The 25,980-nt window shown below is 51.7% G+C and overlaps 1 protein-coding gene and 1 long non-coding RNA gene across 5 annotated transcripts in view; one reads left to right on the forward strand and one right to left on the reverse strand.

The window, feature by feature from the left end:
* RFX2 (regulatory factor X2) overlaps nt 1-25,980 on the forward strand; it is a 124,664-nt gene that overhangs the window by 81,402 nt on the left and 17,282 nt on the right. For 2 of the 4 annotated variants that reach the window (XM_050770218.1, XM_050770215.1), the window contains exons 6-9: nt 7,095-7,169; nt 19,648-19,829; nt 22,258-22,377; nt 25,700-25,815. In XM_050770218.1, the coding sequence (XP_050626175.1) occupies nt 7,095-7,169; nt 19,648-19,829; nt 22,258-22,377; nt 25,700-25,815 (493 nt within the window). The remainder of the gene's footprint in view (nt 1-7,094; nt 7,170-19,647; nt 19,830-22,257; nt 22,378-25,699; nt 25,816-25,980) is intronic. The other 2 variants (XM_050770219.1, XM_050770216.1) reach the window with 1 other exon arrangement.
* LOC126942917 (uncharacterized) lies at nt 15,410-15,957 on the reverse strand. Its single transcript, XR_007721644.1, has 3 exons — nt 15,716-15,957; nt 15,542-15,597; nt 15,410-15,482 (listed from the first exon to the last, which is right to left on the reverse strand). It is a non-coding gene; the product is annotated as an uncharacterized LOC126942917 (long non-coding RNA).

The following is a 25,980-nucleotide window of genomic DNA, read 5'->3' on the forward strand; positions in this document are numbered from 1 at the left end:
AGGTCAGGAAATTGAGACCATCCCTGGCTAACACGGTGAAACCCCATCTCTACTAAAAATACAAAAAATTAGCCGGGTGTGGTGGCGGGCGCGTGTTATGCCAGCTACTCGGGAGGCTGAGGCAGGAGAATGGCGTGAACACGGGAGGCAGAGCTTGCAGTGAGCTGAGATCGCACCACTGCACTGCAGCCTGGGGGACAGAGCGAGACTTCTTCTCAAAACCAACCAAACAAACAAACAAAAAAACAATCTGCATTCTTGGGCCAGGCACAGTGGCTTACACCTGTAATCCAACACTTTGGGAGGTGGGTGGATCACGAGGTCAAGAGATGGAGACCATCCTGGCCAACCTGGTGAAACCCCATCTCTACTAAAACACAAAAAAAACTAGCTGGGCATGGTGGCACACACCTGTAGTCCCAGCTACCCAGAAGGCTGAGGCAGGGGAATCACTTGAACCCAGAAGGCAGAGGTTGCAGTGAGCCAAGATCGTGCCACTGCACTCCAGCCTGGCGACAGAGCAAGACTCCATCTCAAAAAATAATAATAATAAAAAAATAAAAACAATCTGCATTCTTTATAAAGACCCCAAAGGGTTGTCAGCATTTTATCTTTAATTAGCTTCTTCTATGGTAACATGTCTAAGTTCTGTTTTAGAACAGAGGGTGAATTAACCACAGCAGGTTTAGGAGTGTCCTTCTCTGTCTTGTGTCTCCACGTTTGGGTTTTGGGGGAATGACCACCTCTCCCTCCCCACACCATGGCCACTTCTAGCTCCAGGAAATGAACTATGATCATGCCACTGCACTCCAGCCAGGGCAGCAGAGAGAGACCCCACCTCTTTTTAAAAAAAGAACGCAGAGGCATCAAACTGTCCTAGAAGTCACTGTATTTTTCACCACCACATGCTCACATTCTAAAAAATGTTTTTAAGAGAGCAGAGAAAGAGGCTGGGTGTAGTGGCTCACACCTGTAACCCCAGCACTTTGGGAGGCCAAGGCGGGTGGATCACTTGAGGTCGGGAGTTCAAGACCAGCCTGGCCAACACGGTGAAACCCCACCTCTACTAAAAATACAAAAATGATCTGAGCATGGTGGCAGGCACCTGTAATCCCAGGTGCCTACGAGGCTGAGGCAGGAGAATCGCTTGAACCTGGGTGGTGAAGGTTGCAGTGAGCCAAGATCACACCACTGCACTCCAGCCTGGGCAACAGAGTGAGACTCCATCTCAAAAAAAAAGGAGGGGATGGGGGAGAAAGAAGGGAAATACTAGTTTCATTTAAGAATGTCCTTGATGATGGCCAGGCGCGGTGGCTCAAGCCTGTAATCCCAGCACTTTGGGAGGCCAAGATGGGCGGATCACGAGGTCAGGAGATCGAGACCATCCTGGCTAACAAGGTGAAACCCCATCTCAACTAAAAAATACAAAAAATAACTAGCCGGGCGAGGTGGCGGGCGCCTGTAGTCCCAGCTACTCGGGAGGCTGAGGCAGGAGAATGGCGTAAACCCGGGAGGCGGAGCTTGCAGTGAGCTGAGATCCGGCCACTGCACTCCAGCCTGGGCGACAGAGCGAGACTCCCTCTCAAAAAAAAAAAAAAAAAAAAAAAAAAAAAAAAAGGAATGTCCTTGATGAAGCAGTAAAAAATATTAATTTTATTAAATTTCAACTCTTGAGCACACATCTCTTTAGTATTGTGTGTGTGATGAGATGGGAAGTCCATCAGAGTACAATGACCACCTCCCAGAAAAACCTGTGTGTGCCTGATTGATGTGTGGGCAGAACTAGCCATTGTTTTCCTAAAACTCCATTTCTGCTTGACAGAATGACAAACTGTGATTACTCAGACTCAGGTATTTGGCAGAAATGTTTTCAAAAATAAACAAAGCCTGACATATTAAGAAAAACAGCTGGCACGTTTTTGTTGCCAATGATAAAATTCAAGTTTTCAAACAAAGAAATGAAAATTTTGGAGTTGTGTCTGCCAACCAGGAACCTGACAACTTCCCAAAAGTTGATGACTTTTCTGATGAGGTTGGTGGTGATATTAATGAATGTGATTTCTTCACACTATTTAATGAAATGTGGCAATGTTTGGAAGATCTGCAAACTCAGTAAACTCATATTTTCCAAGTGACCAATATATGATGTTACAAAACTATACCCATTAGTAAAATACTCATTCAAGTTTCAAGGGAGACTAAAATTACTTTTTGAAATTAGTTATATGTATATTTTTTATTGAGATAGAATGTATGTAACGTAAAATTCACCATTTTAAAGTGGACAATTCAGTGGCATTTAACACATTCACAGTGTCGTACAATCACCACCATTATCTAGTTCCAGAACATTGTCATCACCCTGAAAGGAAACCCCAGCCCCATTAGAAGCCACTCTCCATTGTCCCTTCCTCGGTCTCCTGACAGCCACTAATCTGCTTTCTGTCTCTAGGGATTTGCCAATTCTACATATTTTATGTAAAAGGAATTATACAATATATAGTCTTTTGTATGAGGCTCATCCATGTTGTAGCATGTGTCAGAACCTTATTTTTTTGTGGCTAAATACTATTCCATTGTATGGATGGACCACATTTTGTTTATCCATTCATCTGCTCATTGACTTCTGGGTTTTTCCACTTTTTGGCACTTTGACTAAGTCATTTCACTGCCCTCTGGCCTCCATGGTTTCTGTTGAGAAATCAGCCATTACTCATATTCTGGATTCTCTGTTTGTGATGCCACTTCTCTCTTACTGCTTCTAGGATTCTCTCTTTGTCTTTGCCTTTCAACAGTTCGATTATAATGTGTCTTTGGTGTGGATTTCTTTACATTTATACCACTTAAAGTTTGTTGAGGTTTTTGAGTGTGTAGATTCATGTCTTTCATCAAATGTGGGAAGTTTTCAGCCATCACTTATTCAAATATACTTTACCACTTTCTCCCTCTCCTCTCCTTCTGGGACTCCTATTATGTGTTTGTTGGTAAGCTTGGTGGTGTCCCACAAGTTTCTTAGGCTCAGCTCATTTTTCTTTTCTTTTTTTTTTTTTTTTTTTTTTTGAGACGGAGTCTCGCTCTGTCCCCCAGGCTGGAGTGCAATGGCGCGATCTCGGCTCACTGCTAGCTCCGCCTCCCGGGATCCCGCCATTCTCCTGCCTCAGCCTCCTGAGTAGCTGGGACTACAGGCGCCCGCCATCGCACCCGGCTAATTTTTTTTTTTTTGTATTTTTAGTAGAGACGGGGTTTCACTGTGTTAGCCAGGATGGTCTCGATCTCCTGACCTTGTGATCCGCCCACCTCAGCCTCCCAAAGTGCTGGGATTACAGGCGTGAGCCACTGCACCCGGCACTCAGCTCATTTTTCTTCTTTTTTCTTTCCACTCCTCAGACTAGGTAATCTCAATTGACCTATCTTCAAGTTCCCTGATTCTTTTTTCTGCCTGCTCAAATCTGCTGTTGAATTTTTCATTCCAGCTGTTATACTTTAAACTCCAGAAATTTTATTTGGTTCCTTTTTACAATTTCTATCTTCTTGTTGATATTCTCTACTGGTGAAACATCACTCTCATGTGTTTGTTGTTGTTGTTGTTGTTGTTTCGTTTTTGTTTCTGTTTCTGTTTCTGTTTTGATATGGAATCTCACTCTGTCACCCAGGTTGGGGTGCAGTGGTGTGATCTCAGCTCCCTACAAACCCTGCCTCGTGGGCTCAAGCAATTCTCAGGCCTCAGCCTTTCAAGTAGCTGGAATTACAGACGCCTACCACCATGCCTAGCTAATTTTTGTATTTTTAGTAGAGACAGGGTTTCACCATGTTGGCCAGGCTGGTCCCTGAGCTCCTGACTTCAAGTGATCCACCCAATTCACCCTCCCAAAGTGCTGGGATTACAGGTGTGAGCCACCACGCCCGCCTGTCATGGTTTTTTATAGTGCTTTGTACGTGATTTCCTTTAACTCTTTAAGTATATTTTATATAGTTGATTTAAACTCTTTGTTTCATAAGTCCAAAGGCTAGATTTTCTCAGGGACGGTCCTATTTATTTATTTCTACATATGGGCCATACTTTCTTGTTTTCTTGCATGCCTCATAATTTTTGTGGAAAAGTGGATATTTTGAATAGTATAACATGGTGACTCTGAATATCGGATTCTTCTGTCCTCCCCACAGTTTGCTGTTGCTGCTTATAGGTGTTGTTGATTGTTTTATGACCTTTCTGAACTAATTTTGTAAAATCTGCTTTTTTTTTTTTTTTTAGACAGTCTTTGTTGCCCAGGCTGGAGTGCAGTGGTGTGATCTTGGCTCACTGCAATGTCCACTTCCTGGGTTCAAGTGATCCTCCTGCCTCAGCCTCCCCAGTAGCTGGGATTACAGGTGTGTGCCACCACACCCACCTAATTTTTCTTCATATTTTTTAGTAGAGATAGAGTTTCATCATGTTAGCCAGGCTGGTCTTGAACTCCTGGCCTCAAGCAGTCCACGTGCCTCAGCCTCCCAAAGTGCTGGGATTATAGGCGTGAGCCCCCACACCCGGCCAAAATCTCTATTCGGTTACCTTAGTGGTTAACTAGTGATTTGATGGAGATTTCCTTAAATGCCAAGTTTTATCTTTTTTTTTTTCTTGATTAAGGTTTCACCTGTTTACCATAATCTTTTAATTCATTTGCAGAGTTCTGATAAAGTTGATTCTGACGATGTTTGCCCATGTTTTCACTGCTTTTGTGAAGGGATGGGTTTTGGAGTTCCTTACTCTGTCATTGTCATGGATGTCAGCTCAAGATTAATGGATTTCAATGTTACTGAGTATGAAAAGCTCGTTGATAATGGTTTCAGATTCCACATTGCAGCTAACCTTTAAGAAATTACCAGTTGTCAAGTGTTGCGATAGTATCAAGTAAAAATATCCACAATTATCTGAAAAGGCTATTAAAACGGTGCTCCTTTTCCAAGTATATATCTGTGTGAGGCCAAGTTTTTTCAATGCACTTCAACTAAAACAGTAAACAGTATACAATAGATGGAGCTCCAGAAGCAGATGTGCAGAGCGGTCTCTGTAAGCCACACACTGTACAGACTTGTGAAGACGTAGAATCATTCCGCTCTTCTCATCTTGGGTTTTTTTTTTTTTTTTTTTTTTTTTTTTTTGGAAAGTGTACCTATTCTTTAAGTGTTAACCTATAACGGGTTTATTATTTTTTAATGAATTAATACATCTTTTTAAAAATTATCTATTTTGATTTCTAATAAGGGAAATAATCGATTTAACTTTTAAAAGCAAAAGCAGGCGGTGTGTGGTAGCTCATACCTGTAATCTCAGAACTTTGGGAGGCCGAGGCAGGCGGTTCAGTTGAGGCCAGGAGTTCAAGACCAGCTTGGCCAACATAGAGAAACCCCATGTCTGCCAAAAAATACAGAAATTAGCTGGGTGTGGTGGCATACGCCTGTAACCCCAGCTACTTGGGAAGCTGAGGCATGAGAATCACTGGCGCCTGGGAGGCAGAGGTGGCAGTGAGCCGAAATCACATCATTGCACTCCAGCCTGGGAAACAGCGCAAGAGTCTGTCTCAAGGAAGAAAAAAAAAAAAAAAAGCTCTTTTTCAGGGGAGGCAGCGAAATCTCAAAATTTTGTAAGAGTGTATTTTTTAATAGACCAAATGACTGAGACCCACTATGTTCGGAGACAGTGTTTTCTTCTCCTTCCGAGTCTGCTGGGCACTGGACAAGGCCCCTGAGATGAGGGCAGACTTCCAGAGGTCATGCACTCTGCTCTCCCAGCACCCACAGGTCAGCGGTGTCCCACAGGGAAGGTGCCACTGGGCGGTACTCACCTGCCTGCCCAAGCTGCAAATCAGAATGGCCCCAAGACATGAGGGTGGCATGTGCCTTTTTTCTTTCTATCATAGAGGTGGCGACTGCCTTCTCATCGCCTGCGCCCTGAGGCCGATGGGTGGGGGAGGTCTCACCATTCTGCTTTCCCCTGGTCCTCCACTGTACCTTCTGCACTTCTTAAAGGCCACCCTGACGTCCTCCTTGGCTTGAAGCAAGGGTCGCTAATGAGAGGAGGCAGAACCACAGTGGTCAGAGGCCGTGGGAGAAGCAGTTAGCCTCTCGCTCTTGAACTCAGCTCCGCGAGCCTGCTCTCGGAAATACACACTCAACCTGCTCTTTGCAGAACTGTCAAGTCTTTGGCCTCCCTGGGTGTTTTAGGAAAGGAAGCATATACTTCAGGTTCATTTCCTTCCACTTCAGTCCTCTGGTCGTCGCGGTGGGCTGCAGCAGATTTTACATCGCCGTTTTCCGTGTGCGAGTCTAGGACAGACCAAATGCGTGGGAATGCCTTGGCGGCCACGCACATTTGAGTGCCTCCTCCTTTGCATGGACCTGCCACCCACCTCCCTCCCCACTTCCATCAGGTCCTTCGGGATCCAACTCAGGAATCCCTCCTCCAGGAAGTTCTACCGTTAGCTCCCCAACTCTTTCTTCCAAAACTCTTTTCTCTTTTCCAAAAACCGTCTTCGCACAGCTCCCACTAGATAAATAACTCGTCAGACAGTGTCCAGTGGCCCTGGATCCTATGGCCTCCTGGTGGCAGGGTCTGAGTCTTTGGCCTCGTTGGTAGCAGCGGGGAGACCCTGGGCTTTGCAACAAGACGGCCTGGCTGGGGAGTCAAGGCTGCCATCTGCCCTTGCTTTCGTTCTGGTTCCCCATCGATGTGGTGTGGGGAGAGGAGCAGGTGACTATGAGGCTGGCTTGGCGGACACTGGAATGGATGCAGCAGCTGCATATTAATGTGATGATGTGCACACACATATGCCGGGTTAAAATTCAGTAGCAAGTTTTTACCACACGATTGCTGCTGCTTCTGTCAGACAGGCTCTCGGGCTTATCTACATGTGCGAAGCAATACTCCCTGCCTCAGCTTTCACGCACAATTTAACTCACCCCCACCGCCCTGCCTGCGTGGAGCCTCCTTTTTATTTTGTAGGAGCTCGAATCATTATTTGGATATTAATAAAAACAAATCTTGGCTGATGCTAACCATCTGATTTCCTTTTTTTTTTTTTTTCATTTTGTTTTGTTTCTGCACACATTTTCTTTAGCTTGAAATGGCGATTGAAAACCTCCAAAAAAGCGAAGGAATCACATCACACAAAAGCGGTTTACTCAACAGCCATGTAAGTGTGTGTCTGACCTGGCAACCTGTCCCTGCTCTGCTTGTAACCTGCATAGACATTTTTAAAACAAACAAAGGCAACCGGGCGCGGCGGCTCACACCTGTAATTCCAGCACTTTGGGAGGCAGAGGCGGGTGGATCACTTGAGGTCAGGAGTTTGAGACCAGCCTGGCCAACATGGTGAAACCCCATCTCTACTAAAAATACAAAAATTAGCTTGGTGTGACGGTGGGTGCCTATAATCCCGGCTACTTGGGAGGCTGAGGCAGGAGAATTGCTTGAACCCGGGAGGCAGAGGTTGCAGTGAGCTAAGATTGCACCACTGCACTCCAGCCTGAGGGACAGAGTGAGACTCCATCTCAAAAAAAAGTAAAATGCCGGGTGTGGTGGCTCATGCCTGTAATCCCAGCGCTTTAGGAGGCCGAGGCAGGTGGATCACGAGGTCAGGAGATCCAGACCATCCTGGCCAACACAGTGAAACCCCATGTCTACTAAAAATACAAAAAAATTAGCCGAGCATGGTGGCAGACGCTTGTAGTCCTAGCTACTTGGGAGGCTGAGGCAGGAGAAGGGCGTGAACCCAGGAGGCAGAGTTTGCAGTGAGCCGAGATCGCGCCACTGCACTCCAGCCTGGGCGATAGAGCGAAACTCCGTCTTTAAAAAAAAAAAAAAACAAAAAACAAAAAACAAAGACAATAAAATGCCCCCTTTAAAGTGCCCTTTGTGAAAGGTGGTTGAGGGGGAAGCCAATCTAGCATCCTACATCCAGCAAAAAATGCCCTTCAGCAATGAAGGAGAAATCAAAACAGATTCTTTATTTGTAAAAGGTAGATAATAACAACACCTACCTCCTTGGGTTATCATAGGGAGTAAATTATTTAATGTACGTAAAATACTTTCAACAATACCTGGCAGGTGATAAGCAGTATAGTTATATATGAAAAATAAAAACAATGCAAAAATCAGCAACAGCAACAAAAAAGAGAGAAAACGACATAGGGTTGGGAATGCCTTAGACGCTTAGCTAATTTTCCTAGAGTTCTCTCTTGGAAAGAAACAGTAATTTGAGAAAAGCATAAAGCAGCTAATTCGTACAGATTTTAGTGTCTAGGATTTTTCTCCTCCCCTTGTCTCTTGGGAGAAGACCATGATCACAGGCCCCATGACGGGAGGTTGGGGGCATCTCAGTTCTGCAGAGCTCCGTAGCAGGGTGGGACTAGGGGATGTGGCCGGCTCCGTCTTTATTTCCAGGAACAATAGAGAAGGAAAGCTCTAGCCCCCTCAGACTCATCGCTTTCACTTCTCCCCAAACGCTCTCGATTCAGCTTTGCACATACCTGGAAATGTGTTTGGCATCTTAAACCTGGGACAAGCCATTGAAGTCAGAATGTCCTTCTAGCTGTTCTGCTCTCCAGCACTTCAATTGGGATCTGACGTTCTCTTGAGAATTCAGACATCAGAGAAGTTCCCTTCAGTGGACCCCAGTCCTCACTGTGATCCCATCCTAACTCCCGCCCTCACCGTGATACCATCCTGACTCCCGCCCTCACCGTGATCCCATCCTGACTCCCGCCCTCACTGTCATCCCATCCTGACTCCCATCCTTACTGTCATCCCATCCTGACTCCCATCCTCACTGTCATCCCATCCTGACTCCCGCCCTCACTGTCATCCCGTCCTGACTCCCATCCTCACTGTCATCCCATCCTGACTCCCATCCTCACTGTCATCCCATCCTGACTCCCCCTCACTGTCATCCCATCCTGACTCCCATCCTCACTGTCATCCCATCCTGACTCCCATCCTCACTGTCATCCCATCCTGACTCCCCCTCACTGTCATCCCATCCTGACTCCCATCCTCACTGTCATCCCATCCTGACTACCATCCTCACTGTCATCCCATCCTGACTCCCCCTCACTGTCATCCCATCCTGACTCCCATCCTCACTGTCATCCCATCCTGACTCCCGCCCTCACTGTCATCCCATCCTGACTCCCATCCTCACTGTCATCCCATCCTGACTCCCGTGCTCACCGTCATCCCATCCTGACTCCCGTCCTCACCGTCATCCCATCCTGACTCCCGTCCTCACCGTCATCCCGTCCTGACTCCCGCCCTCACCGTCATCCCGTCCTGACTCCCGCCCTCACCGTGATCCCGTCCTGACTCCCGCCCTCACCGTCATCCCGTCCTGACTCCCGCCCTCACCGTGATCCCGTCCTGACTCCCGCCCTCACCGTCATCCCGTCCTGACTCCCGCCCTCACCGTCATCCCGTCCTGACTCCCGCCCTCACCGTCATCCCGTCCTGACTCCCGCCCTCACCGTGATCCCGTCCTGACTCCCGCCCTCACCGTCATCCCGTCCTGACTCCCGCCCTCACCGTGATCCCGTCCTGACTCCCGCCCTCACCGTGATCCCATCCTGACTCCCGCCCTCACCGTCATCCCATCCTGACTCCCGCCCTCACCGTCATCCCATCCTGACTTCCGTCCTCACCGTCATCCCATCCTGACTCCCGTCCTATCATCCCATCCTGACTCCCGTCCTCACTGTCATCCCATCCTGAGTCCCGCCCTCACCGTCATCCCATCCTGACTCCCCCTCACCGTCATCCCATCCTGACTCCCGCCCTCACCGTCATCCCATCCTGACTCCCGCCCTCACTGTCATCCCATCCTGACTCCCATCCTCACTGTCATCCCATCCTGACTCCCGTCCTCACTGTCATCCCATCCTGACTCCTGTCCTCACCGTGATCCCATCCTGACTCCCGTCCTCACCGTCATCCCATCCTGACTCCAGTCCTCACCGTCATCCCATCCTGACTCCAGTCCTCACCGTCATCCCATCCTGACTCCCGCCCTCACCGTGATCCCATCCTGACTCCAGTCCTCACTGTCATCCCATCCTGACTCCAGTCCTCACTGTCATCCCATCCTGACTCCCATCCTCACCGTGATCCCATCCTGACTCCAGTCCTCACTGTCATCCCATCCTGACTCCAGTCCTCACTGTCATCCCATCCTGAGTCCCATCCTCACTGTCATCCCATCCTGAGTCCCATCCTGTCATCCCATCCTGACTCCTGTGCTCACTGTCATCCCATCCTGACTCCCATCCTCACTGTCATCCCATCCTGACTCCCATCCTCACTGTTATCCCATCCTGACTCCCATCCTCACTGTGATCCCATCCTGACTCGCGTCCTCACTGTCATCCCATCCTGACTCCAGTTCTCACTGTCATCCCATCCTGACCCCTGCCCTCACTGTGATCCCATCCTGACTCCCGTCCTCACTGTCATCCCATCCTGACTCCCGCCCTCACTGTCATCCCATCCTGACTCCCATCCTCACTGTCATCCCATCCTGACTCCCGTGCTCACTGTCATCCCATCCTGACTCCCGTGCTCACTGTCATCCCATCCTGACTTCTGTGCTGGCCAATGTGTAAAATGAGGCATTACTCAAAAGGCAGTGAGTGATTCTGGGGGTGGAAAGTGACATAGGACAGTCCGGAAACCTGGGCTTCTGGGTTAGGCACAGGTGTGGTCACCTGCTCACCGCAGCCCTTGGCGAGGCCTCTGCCCTCTGCGCTGTGCCTCAGGGGGCTGGTCACTAGAAGAAATGACAGAAATATCTCCTTCTGCCAATTGTCTTGAAGCAAAAAAGACAAAACAAAACAAACACCATGCCGGACCCCTGCTCAGTGCCCCGCTCCCCTCCAGGCTGCGTAGGACATGGTCATCCTGTCATGTGTCACTGCTAGATGACGTCCTCCCTGTAGATGAACTCAGGGAGAAGGGAGTCTTCCCCACGTGCTTGGAAAGAGGATCTCCCCGGCCTCGAGTCTTAAACTCAGAGCACATACATATGGGAAAGTGTGCAGAAAGACATTCCCCACCAGGCCATCTTCAGCCTGAACATAAACTCATGCGGGCCCAGGGTCTCAGCCCCGGGCAAGAGGGCTGTGTGATCCAGGCAAGATGGGGTTGCAGAGCCTGGGCAGGCAGCGTGTCCACAGGAGAGTTAAAATGTCTGTGGGAAAATGGGCTGGGCGCGGTGGCTCACGCCTGTGATCCCAGCACTTTGGGAGGCCAAGGCGGGCGGACCACTTGAGGTCAGGAGTTCAAGACCAGCCTGATCAACGTGGCAAAACCCCGTCTCTACCAAAAACACAAATATTAGCCAGGTGAGGTGGCACATGCCTATAGTCCCAGCTACTCCGGAGGCTGAGACAGGAGGATAGCTTGAACCCGGGAGGCAGAGGTTTCAGTGAGCTGAGATCGCGCCACTGCACTTCAGCCTGGGAGATATAGCGAGACTCCGTCTCAAAAAAAGAAAAAATGTCTATGGGAAAATGCATGAACCGCTTGTCTCTGGCTGCTGGCATCCTTCCTGCTTTCTAACACTTCACCCGAGGCAGACTTTCTCAGGTCGCTTCCCCACAGATTCACATTCCCGAGCTGACTTTTCCAGCAGGTAAAATCTCATGTTTCTTTTTCTCACTGATGATTCGCTGTTGAGTTGTTTCCTTCCATCCTGAGCTGTGATCAGTAAGATTTGGGGCTTGGTGACTTGAAACCAAGGAAGTAAAATAAGGTCTTTCTACAGAGTTCACCACACACATGAGTAGAACAAACCTAGATCTTGCTTTGGCAAATGTGAGAGCCAGAGACGAAGGGAGGAGTTAAAACACGTGATCTGCTGGTGGACGGGGCGACGCGCCCTCGCAACGGCTGTCCCCGGGGCTGCCTGTGGCTGGGACTGAGTGGCCTCCCAGACCTCCCTTCACGGACAGCCCCAGGGAGGGTCCCCCCAGTGGCAGGGCCTGTGTGCCTCTTCCCTGCTGCCAATGGTGACGTCAGCCGACCGTCTACCGTGTGCAGGGTTCTGGCCAAGTCAGTGCGGAACACAGGGAGTGAAAGAGGAGGAAAAAGTCACTCCAGGGAGCTTAGCATTTGAGGGCAGAAGGTGGGAGATGTGGGAAAACCACCCAGGGAGCCCACCCATAGACATTTCTGAGTGGAGCTGGTTCCCTCCTCTGCGCTGTCTCAGGAGGGAGGGGGTGTTCAGATGCTGGGACCCTGGTCAACAGGAGCTTCCCAGGCCTCCCCTCTAGGGGCTTGGACCCAGGCGGTCTGCAGGGCCTGGAGGTCTGCACGTTGGAAGGACCTTCCAGTCAGCTGATGGTCAGCCTGGCGTGGAAACCCCCAGGGAGGAGGAGGCCCCCAGCAGTGTCCAAACTGGGAAAGGGCAGGATATGGTGCCGTGAAAATGGGGATTAGCCCTTCCAGAGGGAAGGGGACGGAGCTGGGGCTGGGGATGAAATATGTCTTCACCCGACTGGGTATGGCAGGCCGCCGCCATGAGCAGAAGAGGCGACCTCAGCCCCTAGTGGGCACCGGGCTGCCTTCAGGCTACCAGCCGACCCGGACCCCACAGCAGGTTCACTGAGTCTCTGTCACCACGAGATGGCGCTGTCTACTAAAATAAACACATCACTCACGCAGCCTGCGGGAGAGAGCTGGGTGTGGAAGAGTCATATTAGGGTTATGTGACTTCTTGCTTTGAAATCAAGAAACACACATTGTCAAAGGTCATTTAGCCTTCAGCTGGTGACCTGTGTAGCCTGGCGCCATGGCCGTGCTGTCCTGCAGGCCATGGTGGGGTCGCTAGAGCCGGCAGCTCCTCAGAAGGGGCCTCTGTCCAGAAGTGCCGCTGTTTTCCCCGGTATTCCTGCCTGCCGTGGATTAGCATCTTAGCTCAGTGCGTGGCCTCCACCCTCAACAACCCCTGTGCCTCCCACAACCCCTGCGCCTCCCGCCCGCGGTCCCATCTCAGGCAGGGGCAGCCGATCTTCCAGGCGCTCAGCCCCCAACCCCACTGCGTCCTCGCCTCCCTGCTCCTCTCATGCCCACCCCCAGATGCTCTTCAACCTCACCTTCAAGAAAGATCCAGAACCAGATGGAACCCCCACCTCCTCCACCTCTACTACTTTCCCAGCTGCCACTGTCCCTGTGGATTCTTTCGGCCACCTCCTAGCCAGCCGTCGGCGCCCACCCCTACCCAGCCTCCATCCCCTTCTCGCAGCAGCCGCCAGAGTGAGCTGCTAAAACCCAGGTCAGATCACCGCACTGCTCTGCTCAGAAGCCTCCAGGGCTCCCCTTGGCCCTCCAAGTAGAACCCAGTGTTGTCAAAATGGCTCACAGGGCCCAGCAGGACCGGCTGTCTCCCACTCCTCACTCTGCTCCAGCCACGCGGGCCTCCTCCAGCCACATAGGCCTTCTCCAATGCACCATGCTCGGACCTGCCCCAGGGCCTTTGCACTGTGGGGCCCTCTGCCTGAAGCTGTCTTCCCCAGGCTCCCTGTCACCTCCTTCGAGTCTTCACTCAGCGGGCACTTTCTCAGTGAGCCCTGCCTGGCACCCCACCCCACCTCAATTTACTATTGCGTCGTCCCTCCAGTACCTCTGTGGCGGCGACCCCCGTCCCCTTTCCCAGGTGAGTTTCTCTCATGACACTCAGCACCGGCCCTCATTCGGTTCATTTGCCTTCTTTATTGTGGGTCTCTGCCAGACAAGAATGGACACTCCCAGAGGGCAGGGGTTTTTGTCTTTTATTCGCCGCTGCATCCCCACACCTGGAACAAGCAGTGGCATAGAGTCAGCTCTCGTAAATATTGGTGGGAGGAGTGAAAAGGTGGGTGTTCCAAGTCGGATTATGTCAACACAGATACACATGGACGGTCAGAATAGCTGCCCAAGCTGCTAGTGTATGGCTCGGCAAGACTCTGACTCACCACCAGGAGCCAGTGTCAGGCAAATTTGCCCCCAGGAATAGAAACAAGTGTCTTAGGAGATAAAGGGGGCTGGGTAGGTGGGCATGATCCCTGCCTTCCCACCTGCAGGTGAGGGTATCTGTCCACAGGGGCTGTGCCTGTGAAGAGCCCAGAACCACAGGCCTTTGTGGGGGGGCCAGGGAGAGGGAGGCACTGGCATTTCGGGATTTTTATTCCTTAAAAGGAAGGATTTGATCCATTTCATCAAAAGTGTGCCGTCCTGACAGACTGCGGCAAATGTGGATACACTGTACATTCCTTGGAATGCATTCCGCTCATTTGTGTTTGATATTGACACAGAAAGAGTGCAAATATCAGCAGACAAAGCAGACTGCAGAACATGCCCAAACCGGAAAGGTGACTCTGTCCAGCTGCCGCCTTTCCTGGCATGAAGGTGCCCCAGCCCTCAAGAGCAGGGAAGGTGGGCGAGGTGTGGTTGGAGCAGCCGGACCCTCGTGGTCGGTTTCACGGAACTGACCTGTGACGCTCGCCCCAGTCTGACGCGCCGCCGGGTGTGGGCTCCGGCACTGAGGGATGGGAAGGCCCTGTGCATAAGTGGCTCCCAGCCTGCTGGTGAGGGTAGACCCTGAACAGAGTCTGCAAGCCCATCACACTTCAGTTCTAACCCAGTTCCCCTCCCGGAAGTTTGCCGATGCAGAAGGGGGAGGAAATGGACCTGACTCTTCCAGCCACATCAGTCTCTTCTCTGTGGCTTTTTGATGTTGAACAAGAAGGATTTGTTGTCAAGACAACTATGCATCCTTTTAGTGTCAATGCCAACATAATTACCTGAGCAAAGGATTCTACTCTTAAATAGCACGGGGGGTCGGGGGTAAACAGCAGAAGGATCATCTGTTCCAAAACTTTCTTTGTATGTGTGAGCCAGTATGTCCTCCTGGTGGATGGAGTCTTAGACTCGAACCTCTCAGGACTCCTAGTCCAGTGCTCCTTCCAGCTCACCGCCCACAAAATCTGGCCTCACACTTTTAGCCTGAAAATCTGCATTGTCATTTGTCTCCTTGAGATGTGGGGCCACTGGCCCTGGCTCCTGCTGCCCGTGGAGGACAATCTAAGAAGTGGCATCTGTGGCCCCAGCCTCAGAATGACCAAGGGAAGCCTCTGGCTTCTTCACCCAGACACCCTCTGTTCGCTCCCCACCTACCTCCTCGGACAGTCTTTCTCTGCTGCCAGGCTGGAGACATCTCCAGGGTCCTGCGGATGCCCACATGGGCAAAGCTGGCTCCATCTCCACCCTCAGGAAGAACATGCTCTGGTGAACAGGTGAATGTGCACACCTGGCTCCATCTCCACCCTCAGGAGGAGCGCGCTCCGGGGAACAGGCGAATGTGCACACCTGGCTCCATCTCCACGCTCAGGAGGAGCACGCTCTGGGGAACACGTGAATGTGCACACCTGGCTCCATCTCCCTCAGGAAGAGCGCGCTCCGGGGAACAGGTGAATGTGCACACCTGGCTCCATCTCCATGCTCAGGAGGAGCACGCTCCGGGGAACACGTGAATGTGCACACCTGGCTCCATCTCCCTCAGGAAGAGCGCGCTCCGGGGAACAGGTGAATGTGCACACCTGGCTCCATCTCCACCCTCAGGAAGAGCACGCTCCGGGAAACAAATGAATGTGCACACCTGACTCCATCTCCATGTTCAGGAGGAGCACGCTCCGGGGAACACGTGAATGTGCACACCTGACTCCATCTCCATGCTCAGGAAGAGCACGCTCCAGGGAACAAATGAATGTGCACACCTGACTCCATCTCCACCCTCAGGAAGAGCACGCTCCGGGGAACAAATGAATGTGCACACCTGACTCCATCTCCACGCTCAGGAGGAGCACACTCCGGGGAACAAATGAATGTGCACACCTGACTCCATCTCCACCCTCAGGAGGAGCGCGCTCCGGGGAAGAAATGAATGTGCACAGCTGACTCCATCTCCACCCTCAGGAAGAGCGCGCTCCGGGGAACAAATGAATGTTCACACCTGGCTCCATCTCCACCCTCAGGAGGAGCGCGCTCCGGGGAACAAATGAATGTTCACACCTGGCTCCATCTCCACCCTCAGGAAGAGCGCGCTCCGGGGAACAAATGAATGTTCACACCTGGCTCCATCTCCACCCTCAGGAGGAGCGCGCTCCGGGGAACAAATGAATGTGCACACCTGGCTCCATCTCCACCCTCAGGAAGAGCGCGCTCCGGGAAACAGGCGACAAGCACACATGACAAATCCAGACTGTGAAGGAAAGCTTCAGGGCCCACACTGCGGCTCCCGACTGTCATCCCAACACTTCGGGAAGCTGAGGCAGGGGGATTACTTGAGCCTGGGAGTTGGAGGCTGCAGTGAGCTATGATTGCACCACTGCGCTCCAGCCTGGGGTGACAGGGCAAGACCCTGTCTCTAAAAATATATATCCCTGTCTCTTAAAAAAAAGTATATACATATATATACACTCATACGCTAACTTCAACACCAAGGTTGTGGTTCATAGTATTCATAGCATTAAATACGAGGAAGACTCTTAAGGGTCCAAGCACTCTGCCAGAGCCGGGCTTTGGAGGAGAAAAAGGGAAAAAAGTAACACAGCCTCCATTGTATCGGAAAAAGTCCAGTCCAGAAAGCTGGAAGATGAAGGGTGTGAACGACTCGATGGAAAGTGAAAACTCTGATGTCCTTTTCCCAAAGAGGCAAGTGAGAAAGAGATGAAGTCTCCACTCCGGGGCCCTTCTCAGGGTCCTTTGTTTTAACTCTCCCTTATTCAGAGGACAGGAGGGCAGGGGTCCCTCCCTGTGGTGATGGGCACAGTCAAGCACGTGGCACCCAACGCCGGACAGATGAAATTGGCAACTGCTAATCCATCACCTGCACTCATGGCCGGGGCGGACACCGCACTTCACACAGGGCCCTGCAGGCGGCAGGAGGCAGACTTTGTGGTAGCAAGAGGGCGAGGGGCCCCTGGTGCCGCGGAGGAGGTGATGGGCTACTTGAGTGATTCAGGGGCTGCCAGGAAACCGGAATCCAAGCTCAGGGGTTGCGGCAGGAACCACTCCTGTGCCCTTGGTAAGGAGGGATGTTTGGCCACAGGACTTACCTGCAGGAGCAGAGCTGGAGGGGAGCTTGTGGTCAGGAGGTCTGAAGCCCTCCTGGCTCGCCCCAGAGGCAGCACATGAGGTTGGACCCGCACTTCAAGACTGAGGCTTTGCTCCTCTTCATCCTCAACACCCGCGTGGGCAGTGCCCCTGCCAGGTGACTCTTCCCACCCCTCTGGAGGTTTTGTCCTCAGCTCTTTGGTTCCAGGGTAACACATCTGGTCCCAATTTCTACCCTGAACTCCAGCCACCCTCCCCGTTTCTAAAACGGACTCAGCCCCACAGCGCACCTGCAATTCGGCTTACAAGACCGCCGCGCTCAGGCCCCACACACCCCTTCCCCTCAACCTTTGACCTGCTCGTCATCCTGTGAAACATTCCAGAACCCAGGGCAGGTCCTCACTCCACTGTGACCCTGGGTCAGCCCCCGTTAGGGCTGGAGGGGCCAGGACACGCTGGATCAGGTGGGTCTTAGATGAGATAAGAGGGGTCCCGAGGTGCTGGTCGTTGGTGCAGGGCTGGTCAAAACCACCCCATGGCACTATTTCATAAAAAGGAGATGAAGCCCGGGTGCAGTGGCTCACACCTGTAATCCCAGCACTTTGGGAGGCCAAGACAGGTGGACCATCTGAGGTCAGGAATTTGAGGCCAACATGGCAAAATCCCATCTCTACTAAAAATACAAAAAACATAAGCCAGACATGGTGGCTCATGTCTATAATGCCAGCTACTCGGGAGGCTGAGGCAGGAGAATCACTTGAAGCCGGGAGGTGGAGGTTGCAGTGAGCCAAGATTGCGCCAGTGCACTCCAGCCTGGGTGACAGAGTGAGACTCCATTTCAATAAATAAATAATAAAAAGGAGATGCACGCTTACTTCCTCCCCAGCTTGCAATGCAGAGTGTGGGGGAGCGGGGGCAAACAGACGGCAAACGTGACGGTGTGGGGGAGGGTGCTGTGGTGAGGGGACAGATACTTCCCAGGGGACAGGCCTGCTTTGTGTCTTGTAGGGTGTGTGGGGCACAGGGACAAGGGCTTCCCAGGCCAAGGGCTGTGCAGGAACCCAACATGCCCGGTGGGGGAGGGCTGAGGACCCAGCACTGCCCACTCGGAAGGGCCCAGGCAACAGGAGCCCTGCAAAGCTCTGAAAGCAGGGCTCAGCCTAGACAAAGCCGCCGACAGCCTCGCACAAAGTGGACCAGGTGGGGACAGCCGGTTTCCCCCCACGCTCTTGACGTGGGATCTGGACTCGGGCCTCGCTTCTGTGCGTGGAATTCCTGTCTTTCTCCCAATCGCAGGCATCAGTGAAGCCTTTTGTATTCACATAGCAAACCTCTCTGGATCAGGGGACAGACGATAACAGAGGGAGAGGTGGAAACCAGAATTAAGCCGCAGCCTTTAAGGCACTTGGCTCAGGGCATCAGTTGGTGGGTGGGACACCTTTGGGTCGAAGCCCAGTGTGGGGACTGAGCTCTTCCTGTGGACAGTTCTTGCCCTTCTAACTGGATGTTAACTTCTCGAGGCATAGTCCTTGGCTCTAGACTCATTTAGCCCATCTTTTTGTTTTGTTTTTTGAAAGAGACAAAGTCTTGCTCTGTCGCCCAGGCTGGAGTACAGTGGCGCGACCCTAGCATCACTGCAGCATCGACGTCCTGGGCTCAAGCAATCCTCCCACCTCCGCCTCCCAAGTAGCTATGTCCTGCCTTTTGACTCGGACACAAAACCGTGCATATAAGCATTTGTGTATTTTATTGAATTTCCATTTGTACCTCCCTCAGTGAGGGATCTCAGTACATGTTAGCTCACTGCTTACTACAGAACATGGGGCTGTGCGGTCCCCCAAGTCGTCTTCAATCTTCCTGTTTAGCATCAGAATTTCCTCCATTCGTGTATGCTGAGGAGCTATTGGGTGTTTAAACCCTGTGTGGTGGTGTGTGGGCATTTAAGTGACTGAAGACAGAACCTAGTAGTTCTTGATCACACCCAGAGTTTTACAAATTAAGTCCGGGAAACGGAAAACCAGGCTAAACATGGGAGAATCAATAAATGAGAGAAAATGAGCTATTCATTAATCTGCTTAGAGAATTCAAATCAGCGACCACAAAGATGGATTTCTGGCCGGGCGCGGTGGCTCACGCCTGTAATCCCAGCACCTTGGGAGGCTGAGACAGGCCGATCACCTGAGGACAGGAGTTTGAGACCAGCCTGGGCAACATGGTGAAACCCCATCTCTACTAAAAATAACAAAAATTAGCCAGGCGTGGTGTTGGGTGCCTGTAATCCCAGCTACTTGGGAGGTTGAGGCAGGAAAATTGCTTGAACCCAGCAGACAGAGGCTGCAGTGAGCCAAGACTGCGCCACTGCACTCCAGCCTGGGTGACAGAGCAAGACTCTGCCTCAAAAAGAAAGAAAAGATGGATTTCCTCATCCTGTTTGGTAATACAGGGAACGCAAGTAATTCTCTTAACGAGTCCACGTTGGCATGTTAGCGTTCCTCAGGCTTCTGACAAACGCAGGCGTGTCTGTCTTTTCGCAGCTCCAGTGGCTGTTGGATAATTATGAAACTGCAGAAGGTGTGAGTCTCCCCAGAAGTTCTCTTTACAACCACTACCTTCGGCACTGCCAGGAGCACAAGCTGGACCCGGTGAACGCTGCCTCCTTCGGGAAACTGATCCGTTCTGTGTTTATGGGGCTGAGGACACGGCGGCTGGGCACCAGGTGGGTAGACGACCCCCAGCCCACCTGTCCTTCCTCTTCCTTTCCCAAGAAATGGAGCTTTTGGGAAAATGCTAGGCTTCCGCCTCCTGTCAAGGTGGCCTGATTTGCAGCCACCTCTGGAGTGCTTGCGGTTACTTTCTTTTTTTTTTTTTTTTTTAGACGGAGTCTCGCTGTGTCTCCCAGGCTGGAGTGCAGTGGCGTGATCTCGGCTCACTGCAAGCTCCGCCTCCCAGGTTCACGCCATTCTCCCACCTCAGCCTCCCAAGTAGCTGAGACTACAGGCGCCCGCCACCACGCCCGGCTAGTTTTTTGTATTTTTAGTAGAGATGGGGTTTCACCATGTTAGCCAGGATAGTCTCGATCTCCTGACCTCGTGATCCACCCGCCTCGGCCTCCCAAAGTGCTGGGATTACAGGCTTGAGCCACCGCGCCCGGCCAACTTGCAGTTACTTTCAATTGGCGGCAGCCTTGGCTGTGGCTGGGCGTAGCCCGCGGCGTTGGCTTTAGAAGCCGGTGTTAGGACATGGAGGTCACTCTGGTTTTCTCTCTCCTTTTGAAATTTCCCAAACAATACATTTGTTTGTTTGTTTAGAGCAGCCTCTGGGCCAGGTGTGGTGGTGCACGCCTGAAATCCCAACAGTTTGGGAGGCCGAGGCAAGAGGATCACTTGAGACTAGGAGTTCGAGACCAGCCTGGGCAACATAGTAAGACCTCATCTCTACAAAAAAATTAAAAATTAGCCAGGCATAGTGGTGCACACCTATTTGCACACCTGTAATTTCACTTATTTGGGAAGCTGAGAGGGGAGAAGCACTTGAGCCCAGGAGGTTGAGGCTGCCGTGAGCCACAATTGCACCACTGCACTCCAACCTGGGCAACAGAGCAAGACCCTGTGTCAAACAGACAGACAGACAAATAAAATGTAGCCTCTGGTTTATCCAGTAAAGCTGGATTTACCATTTATTGGTTTTTTGTTTTTGTTTTTGAGACAGAGTCTTGCTCTGTCGCCCAGGCTGGAGTGCAGTGGCGTCATCTTGGCTCACTGCAGCCTCCGCCTCCTGGGTTCAGCTGATTCTCCTGCCTCAGCCTCCCAAGTAGCTGGGACTACAGGCGCCCGCCACCACGCCCGGCTAATTTTTTGTATTTTTAATAGAGACGGGGTTTCACCGTGTTAGCCAGGATGGTCTTGATCTCCTGACCTCGTGATACACCCGCCTCTGCCTCCCAAAGTGCTGGGATTACAGGCGTGAGCCACCGCGCCCGGCCGAGGCTGGAGAATTTCTTGAACCTGGGAGGGGGAGGTTGCAGTGAGCCGAGATGGCACTACTGCACTCCAGCCTGGGCAACAGAGTGAGGCTCTGTCTCAAAAATATAGTAATAAAAGAAAAACAAATTAAAAGAAAGGACCCATGTGCTTCCTGCATGTCCTCGTTGCCAGCTCTGGAGAAATGGCATCCTGTGAGCTGGTATCTCCACAGCCATGTCTGCGGGTTAGTGCTTCTCTCCTGTAAGGACTCTGTGAGCTGTTTTCTGAGCTCAATTGTTTAAGGCCCTCTGATCATCATTGTCCTGTAATAAACTAATGTAATGGTTCCCAAACTGTGCCTTTTTCCAAAATGTGTTGCTAGATGACGGAAAGGGATGGGGAAGAGTTGTTAGTAATAATAATAGAGATAGGCCATGTGGAGCGCAGCAAAGCTGACCTGGTGTTCTCCACACAGGACTTGTCCGAGCCTGTGTTATACTAGCCTGTGAGAGAGGGCTCTCCATGACAACCGTATTAGGTGCAGAATTCCTTCATCACATTCCTCACGCAGTTCAGGAAATGCTGAACCAGACAGGCCAAAGTGAAAGGCCAGAAAACAGTACCTACCTTCCGAGCGTGGTGGCACACGCCAGCAGTCCCAGCTACTCAGAGGCTGACGCAGGAGGACCACTGGAGCTCAGGAGGTCAAGGCTACAGTGAGCGGTGACTGCACCACTGCACTCCAGCCCGGGTGACAGAGTGAGACCTTGTCTCTAAAAAAAAAAAGAGAGAGAAGAGGCCAGGCGCGGTGGCTCACGCCTGTAATCCCTGCACTTTGGGAGGCCAAGGTGGGAGGATTGCTTGAGCCCAGGAGTTTGAGACCAGCCTGGCCAACATGGCAAAACCCTGTCTCCACTAAAAATACAAAAATTAGCTAGGCATTATGGCCCACACCTGTCATCCCAGCTACTCGGGAGGCTGAGGCAGGAGACTCTCTTAAACCCAGGAGGCAGAGATTGCAGTGAGCTCAGATGGCACCCTTGCACTCCAGCCTGGGCGACAGGGTGAGATTCTGTCTCAGAAAAAAAAAAAAAAAGAAGTAAGAAAGAAAAAGAATCCCAACCTATCTTGTTGTTCAGGACGTCGGCAAAGGGAGCTGACCCTGGGATGTTTGGTTTCCAGGGGCAACTCGAAGTACCATTACTACGGGATTCGTCTGAAGCCAGACTCTCCGCTGAACCGGCTGCAGGAGGACACGCAGTACATGGCCATGCGGCAGCAGCCCATGCATCAGAAGCCCAGGTGGGTGCGCGGGCCGAGCTGGGCGGGGCTGGCTTTCCCCTGGAGCATGGAGAGAGAGGTGTTTCTCCGACAAGCAACGAACTCATCATAACTCCCTCGTCTCCAGCATCCTGGGAAAGCCAAGGTACCCCCTCTGCTGAGGATGAGGTGAGTCTAGCAGGAGACACAGGAGGCCGGGATGCAGCCTCCTCCAGCTAACTGTTTTCAGACTTTTGTTTAGACCATTTAAAACTGTTCTTGACAGACTTCTTTTTTATTTTTTAATTTTTTTATTATTTATTTATTTTTTTGAGACGGAGTCTCGCTCTGTCGCCCAGGCTGGAGTGCAGTGGCCGGATCTCGGCTCACTGCAAGCTCCGCCTCCCGGGTTCACGCCATTCTCCTGCCTCAGCCTCCCGAGTAGCTGGGACTACAGGCGCCCGCCACCTCGCCCGGCTAGTTTTTTGTATTTTTTAGTAGAGACGGGGTTTCACCGTGTTAGCCAGGATGGTCTCGATCTCCTGACCTCGTGATCCGCCCGTCTCGGCCTCCCAAAGTGCTGGGATTACAGGCTTGAGCCACTGCGCCCGGCCAACAGACTTCATTTTTTAGAGTCATTCTAGGTTCACAGCAAAATTGAGTAGAAAGTACAGAGAGTTCTTCTACACCCCCAGCCCCGCTCCCTGCCGCCCCTCCCACCATCCGCCTCCCCCACACAGCGGTGCATTGGTTACGACCCACGACCCTCCATGGAGCCAGCGTCACCCCCCAGAGTCCACAGTCGACACCAGGGCTCACTCTTGGTGTTGGACATTCTACAGTTTGGACAAACCTATAATGACACGTGTCCCCCATCACAGTGTCACACAGAGTCCTTTCACAGCCCTAAAAATCCTCCACATTTTGCCTACCCAGCTTTCCCTCTGTGCCCCAGTCTGTGGCTACCGCTAATCCTTTACCATTCCCACAGTTTTCCCCTTATCCAGTGTCTTATAGTCGGAATCACAGACCCTTAATTTGTAAAACTTAGGAAGTAAAGAGAGAGAGGACTCTGCAAATAACCCAAGAAGCCAGGAGAAAGCAGCAGATGTGCTCAAGTCACGACTTCTTGACTTTTGGATCCAGTGGCTGGAAAGCCCTGGTCATTTTCTGGAATATCCTCTTCTTCAACCATCACAAACTTTCTCATCTTCTAAGGCAGGCTCAGCAAACCTTTCCTGTAAAGAGCCAGACAGCAAATATCTTAGCCTTGCAGGCCAGACAGTCTCTGTCATGACTGTTCAATTTGGCTGCATCCTGAAAACAGCCACAGACAGCATGAAGATGATGGGTGTGGCTGTGTGCCAATAAAACTTTATTTATAAAAACAAGTAGCAGAATTGGCCCTCAGGCCGTAGTTTGCTGGCCCCTGGTTTAGGGCCCATTCAAATATTGCTGCCTCCTAGTGTCCCTCCACAAGTGCCCACCCTCAGAGCAGGGGCCGCATTGCAGTAGCCCCATGTGGCACCTTCACACCTGGTGCTGGGCCCTCTGCACAGAGCCACCCATGTATGTGTGTATCTCAAAAACCCATTCCAGCTGCTCTGAGTCAGCCAGTGACTCCTGACCACAGCCAGTCCCAGGAGTTGGAGGTTCCAGGAGAGAGTTTCCAGAGCATTCCTTCTGTACCTCGTTGTCTGCAGACACGGACTCTGGAGCTCGCTGCCGTTGTTCAGTTTGGGCCCCTGGCGAACACCTGTGAACCTGTGCTCCAGGCAGTGTGTCATTTTAGGAGCAGCGACACACATTTCAGGGCGACAGGCTGATGCCATTTGCATTTGGAAGCCACAGCCTGAGCCTGTGTCTGTGTGGTGCCCACAGCCTGCCCTGAGCCAGGTGGTTTACACACACCTCGCCGGCATGGTCTCCCACCTCCCTGTAGGCCTGCCCCCGCTTTGTATTTGAGGAGGGGGGCTCCCCAGAGATGCTCCGGCTCAGGCCAGCCCCCTCCCTACCACACAGCAGCCTCCCAGGAGCCCAGCACCTGGAAAGCCTTCCTCGAGTGTTTCTCAGCGCCGCCTGCACAGGCGGACACCACTGCTGGCTCAAAATGAAAGTCTCAGAACTTCTGAGATTGCGCCAATAATAAGATGTTTGTGATTCAAGCAAAGAATTCCTCCCCCTTTTTTTTTTTTTTTTTGATACTGACTTTTACTTTTGTCGCCCAGGCTGGAGTGTAGTGGTGCGATCTTGGCTCACTGCAACCTCCGCCTCCCGGGTCCAAGCGATTCTCCTGCCTCAGCCTCCTGAGTCACTGGGATTACAGACGAGTGCCACCACGCCCGGCTAATTTTGTATTTTTAGTAGAGATGGGGTTTCTCCATGTTGGTCAGGCTGGTCTCGAACTGCCGACCTCAGATGATCCACCCGCCTTGGCCTCCCAAATTGCTGAGATTACAGGCGTGAGCCCCTGTGCCCGGCCAAGAATTTCACTTTTTTTCTGAAAGAGAAATGTTAGGGGGAAATATATATCTATTTTCTCAAGTGTCCATTAACAAACTGTGGTTCATCCATATGATGGAATATTATTCAGCCTTAAAAAGGAGGAAATTCTATTCTGGGTGCGGTGGCTCACCCCTGTAATCACAGCACTTTGGGAGGCCAAGGCAGGCGAATCACGAGGTCAGGAGATCAAGACCATCCTGGCTAACACGGTGAAAACCCATCTCTACTAAAAATACAAAAAATTAGCCGGACGCGGTGGTGGGCGCCTATAGTCCCAGCTACTCAGGAGGCTGAGGCAGGAGAAGGGCGTGAACCCAGGAGGCGGAGCTTGCAGTGAGCAGAGATGGCACCACTGCACCAAGACTCCGTCTCAGAAAAAAAAAAAACAAACAAGGAGGAGGAAATTCCAACACAGGCTAGAACTCAGTGGACCTTGAGGACACAACGCTCAGTGAGACAGGCCAGTTGCAAAAGGACAAATCCTGTATGACCCCACTCCTAGGAGGTTCCTAGAGTCGTCAGATTCACAGAGACAGGAAGTCGGGTGGGGGTGCCAGGGGCTGGGGACAGGGATGGGGAGTGAGTGTTTCATGGGGACAGAGCTTCAGTGCAGGAAGATGAACAAGTTCCGGAGATGACGATCGTAACGGTTGCACAGCCACGTGAATGTGCTTCATGCTGCTGAGCTGTGCACTCAGAGTGGTTCCGATGGTAACTTTTGTGTTGTGTGTATTCGACCGCAACTTGTAAACATCATACACGCACATGCCTGACTGAATCCTGCCCAGCCCCCCACTCCTTGGGCCCACCCCCAGTAGGGCTGCTGGGCCTCACGGTGGCATGTGTGTTCCCGGCCTAGGTACCGGCCAGCCCAGAAGACAGACAGCCTTGGGGACAGCGGCTCCCACAGCAGCCTCCACAGCACCCCAGAACAGACCATGGCGGCGCAGAGCCAGCACCACCAGCAGTACATTGGTGAGAGGCCCGGACAGGCCCCGGGGCGGGGCTCCCATCGGCTCGCCACACTCCTGGGTTTCGACACCAGCAGAACCAGTGGCGTCTAAACGTCCGCTTCTGACTTTTCTTATGAGACACCTTTTCAGTCAAATAGAAAGTTCTCACTAGACCTTCTTTTTGACA

Source organism: Macaca thibetana, chromosome 19 (genome assembly GCF_024542745.1).
Source record: "Macaca thibetana thibetana isolate TM-01 chromosome 19, ASM2454274v1, whole genome shotgun sequence".
NCBI classification, from domain to species: Eukaryota; Metazoa; Chordata; class Mammalia; order Primates; family Cercopithecidae; genus Macaca; species Macaca thibetana.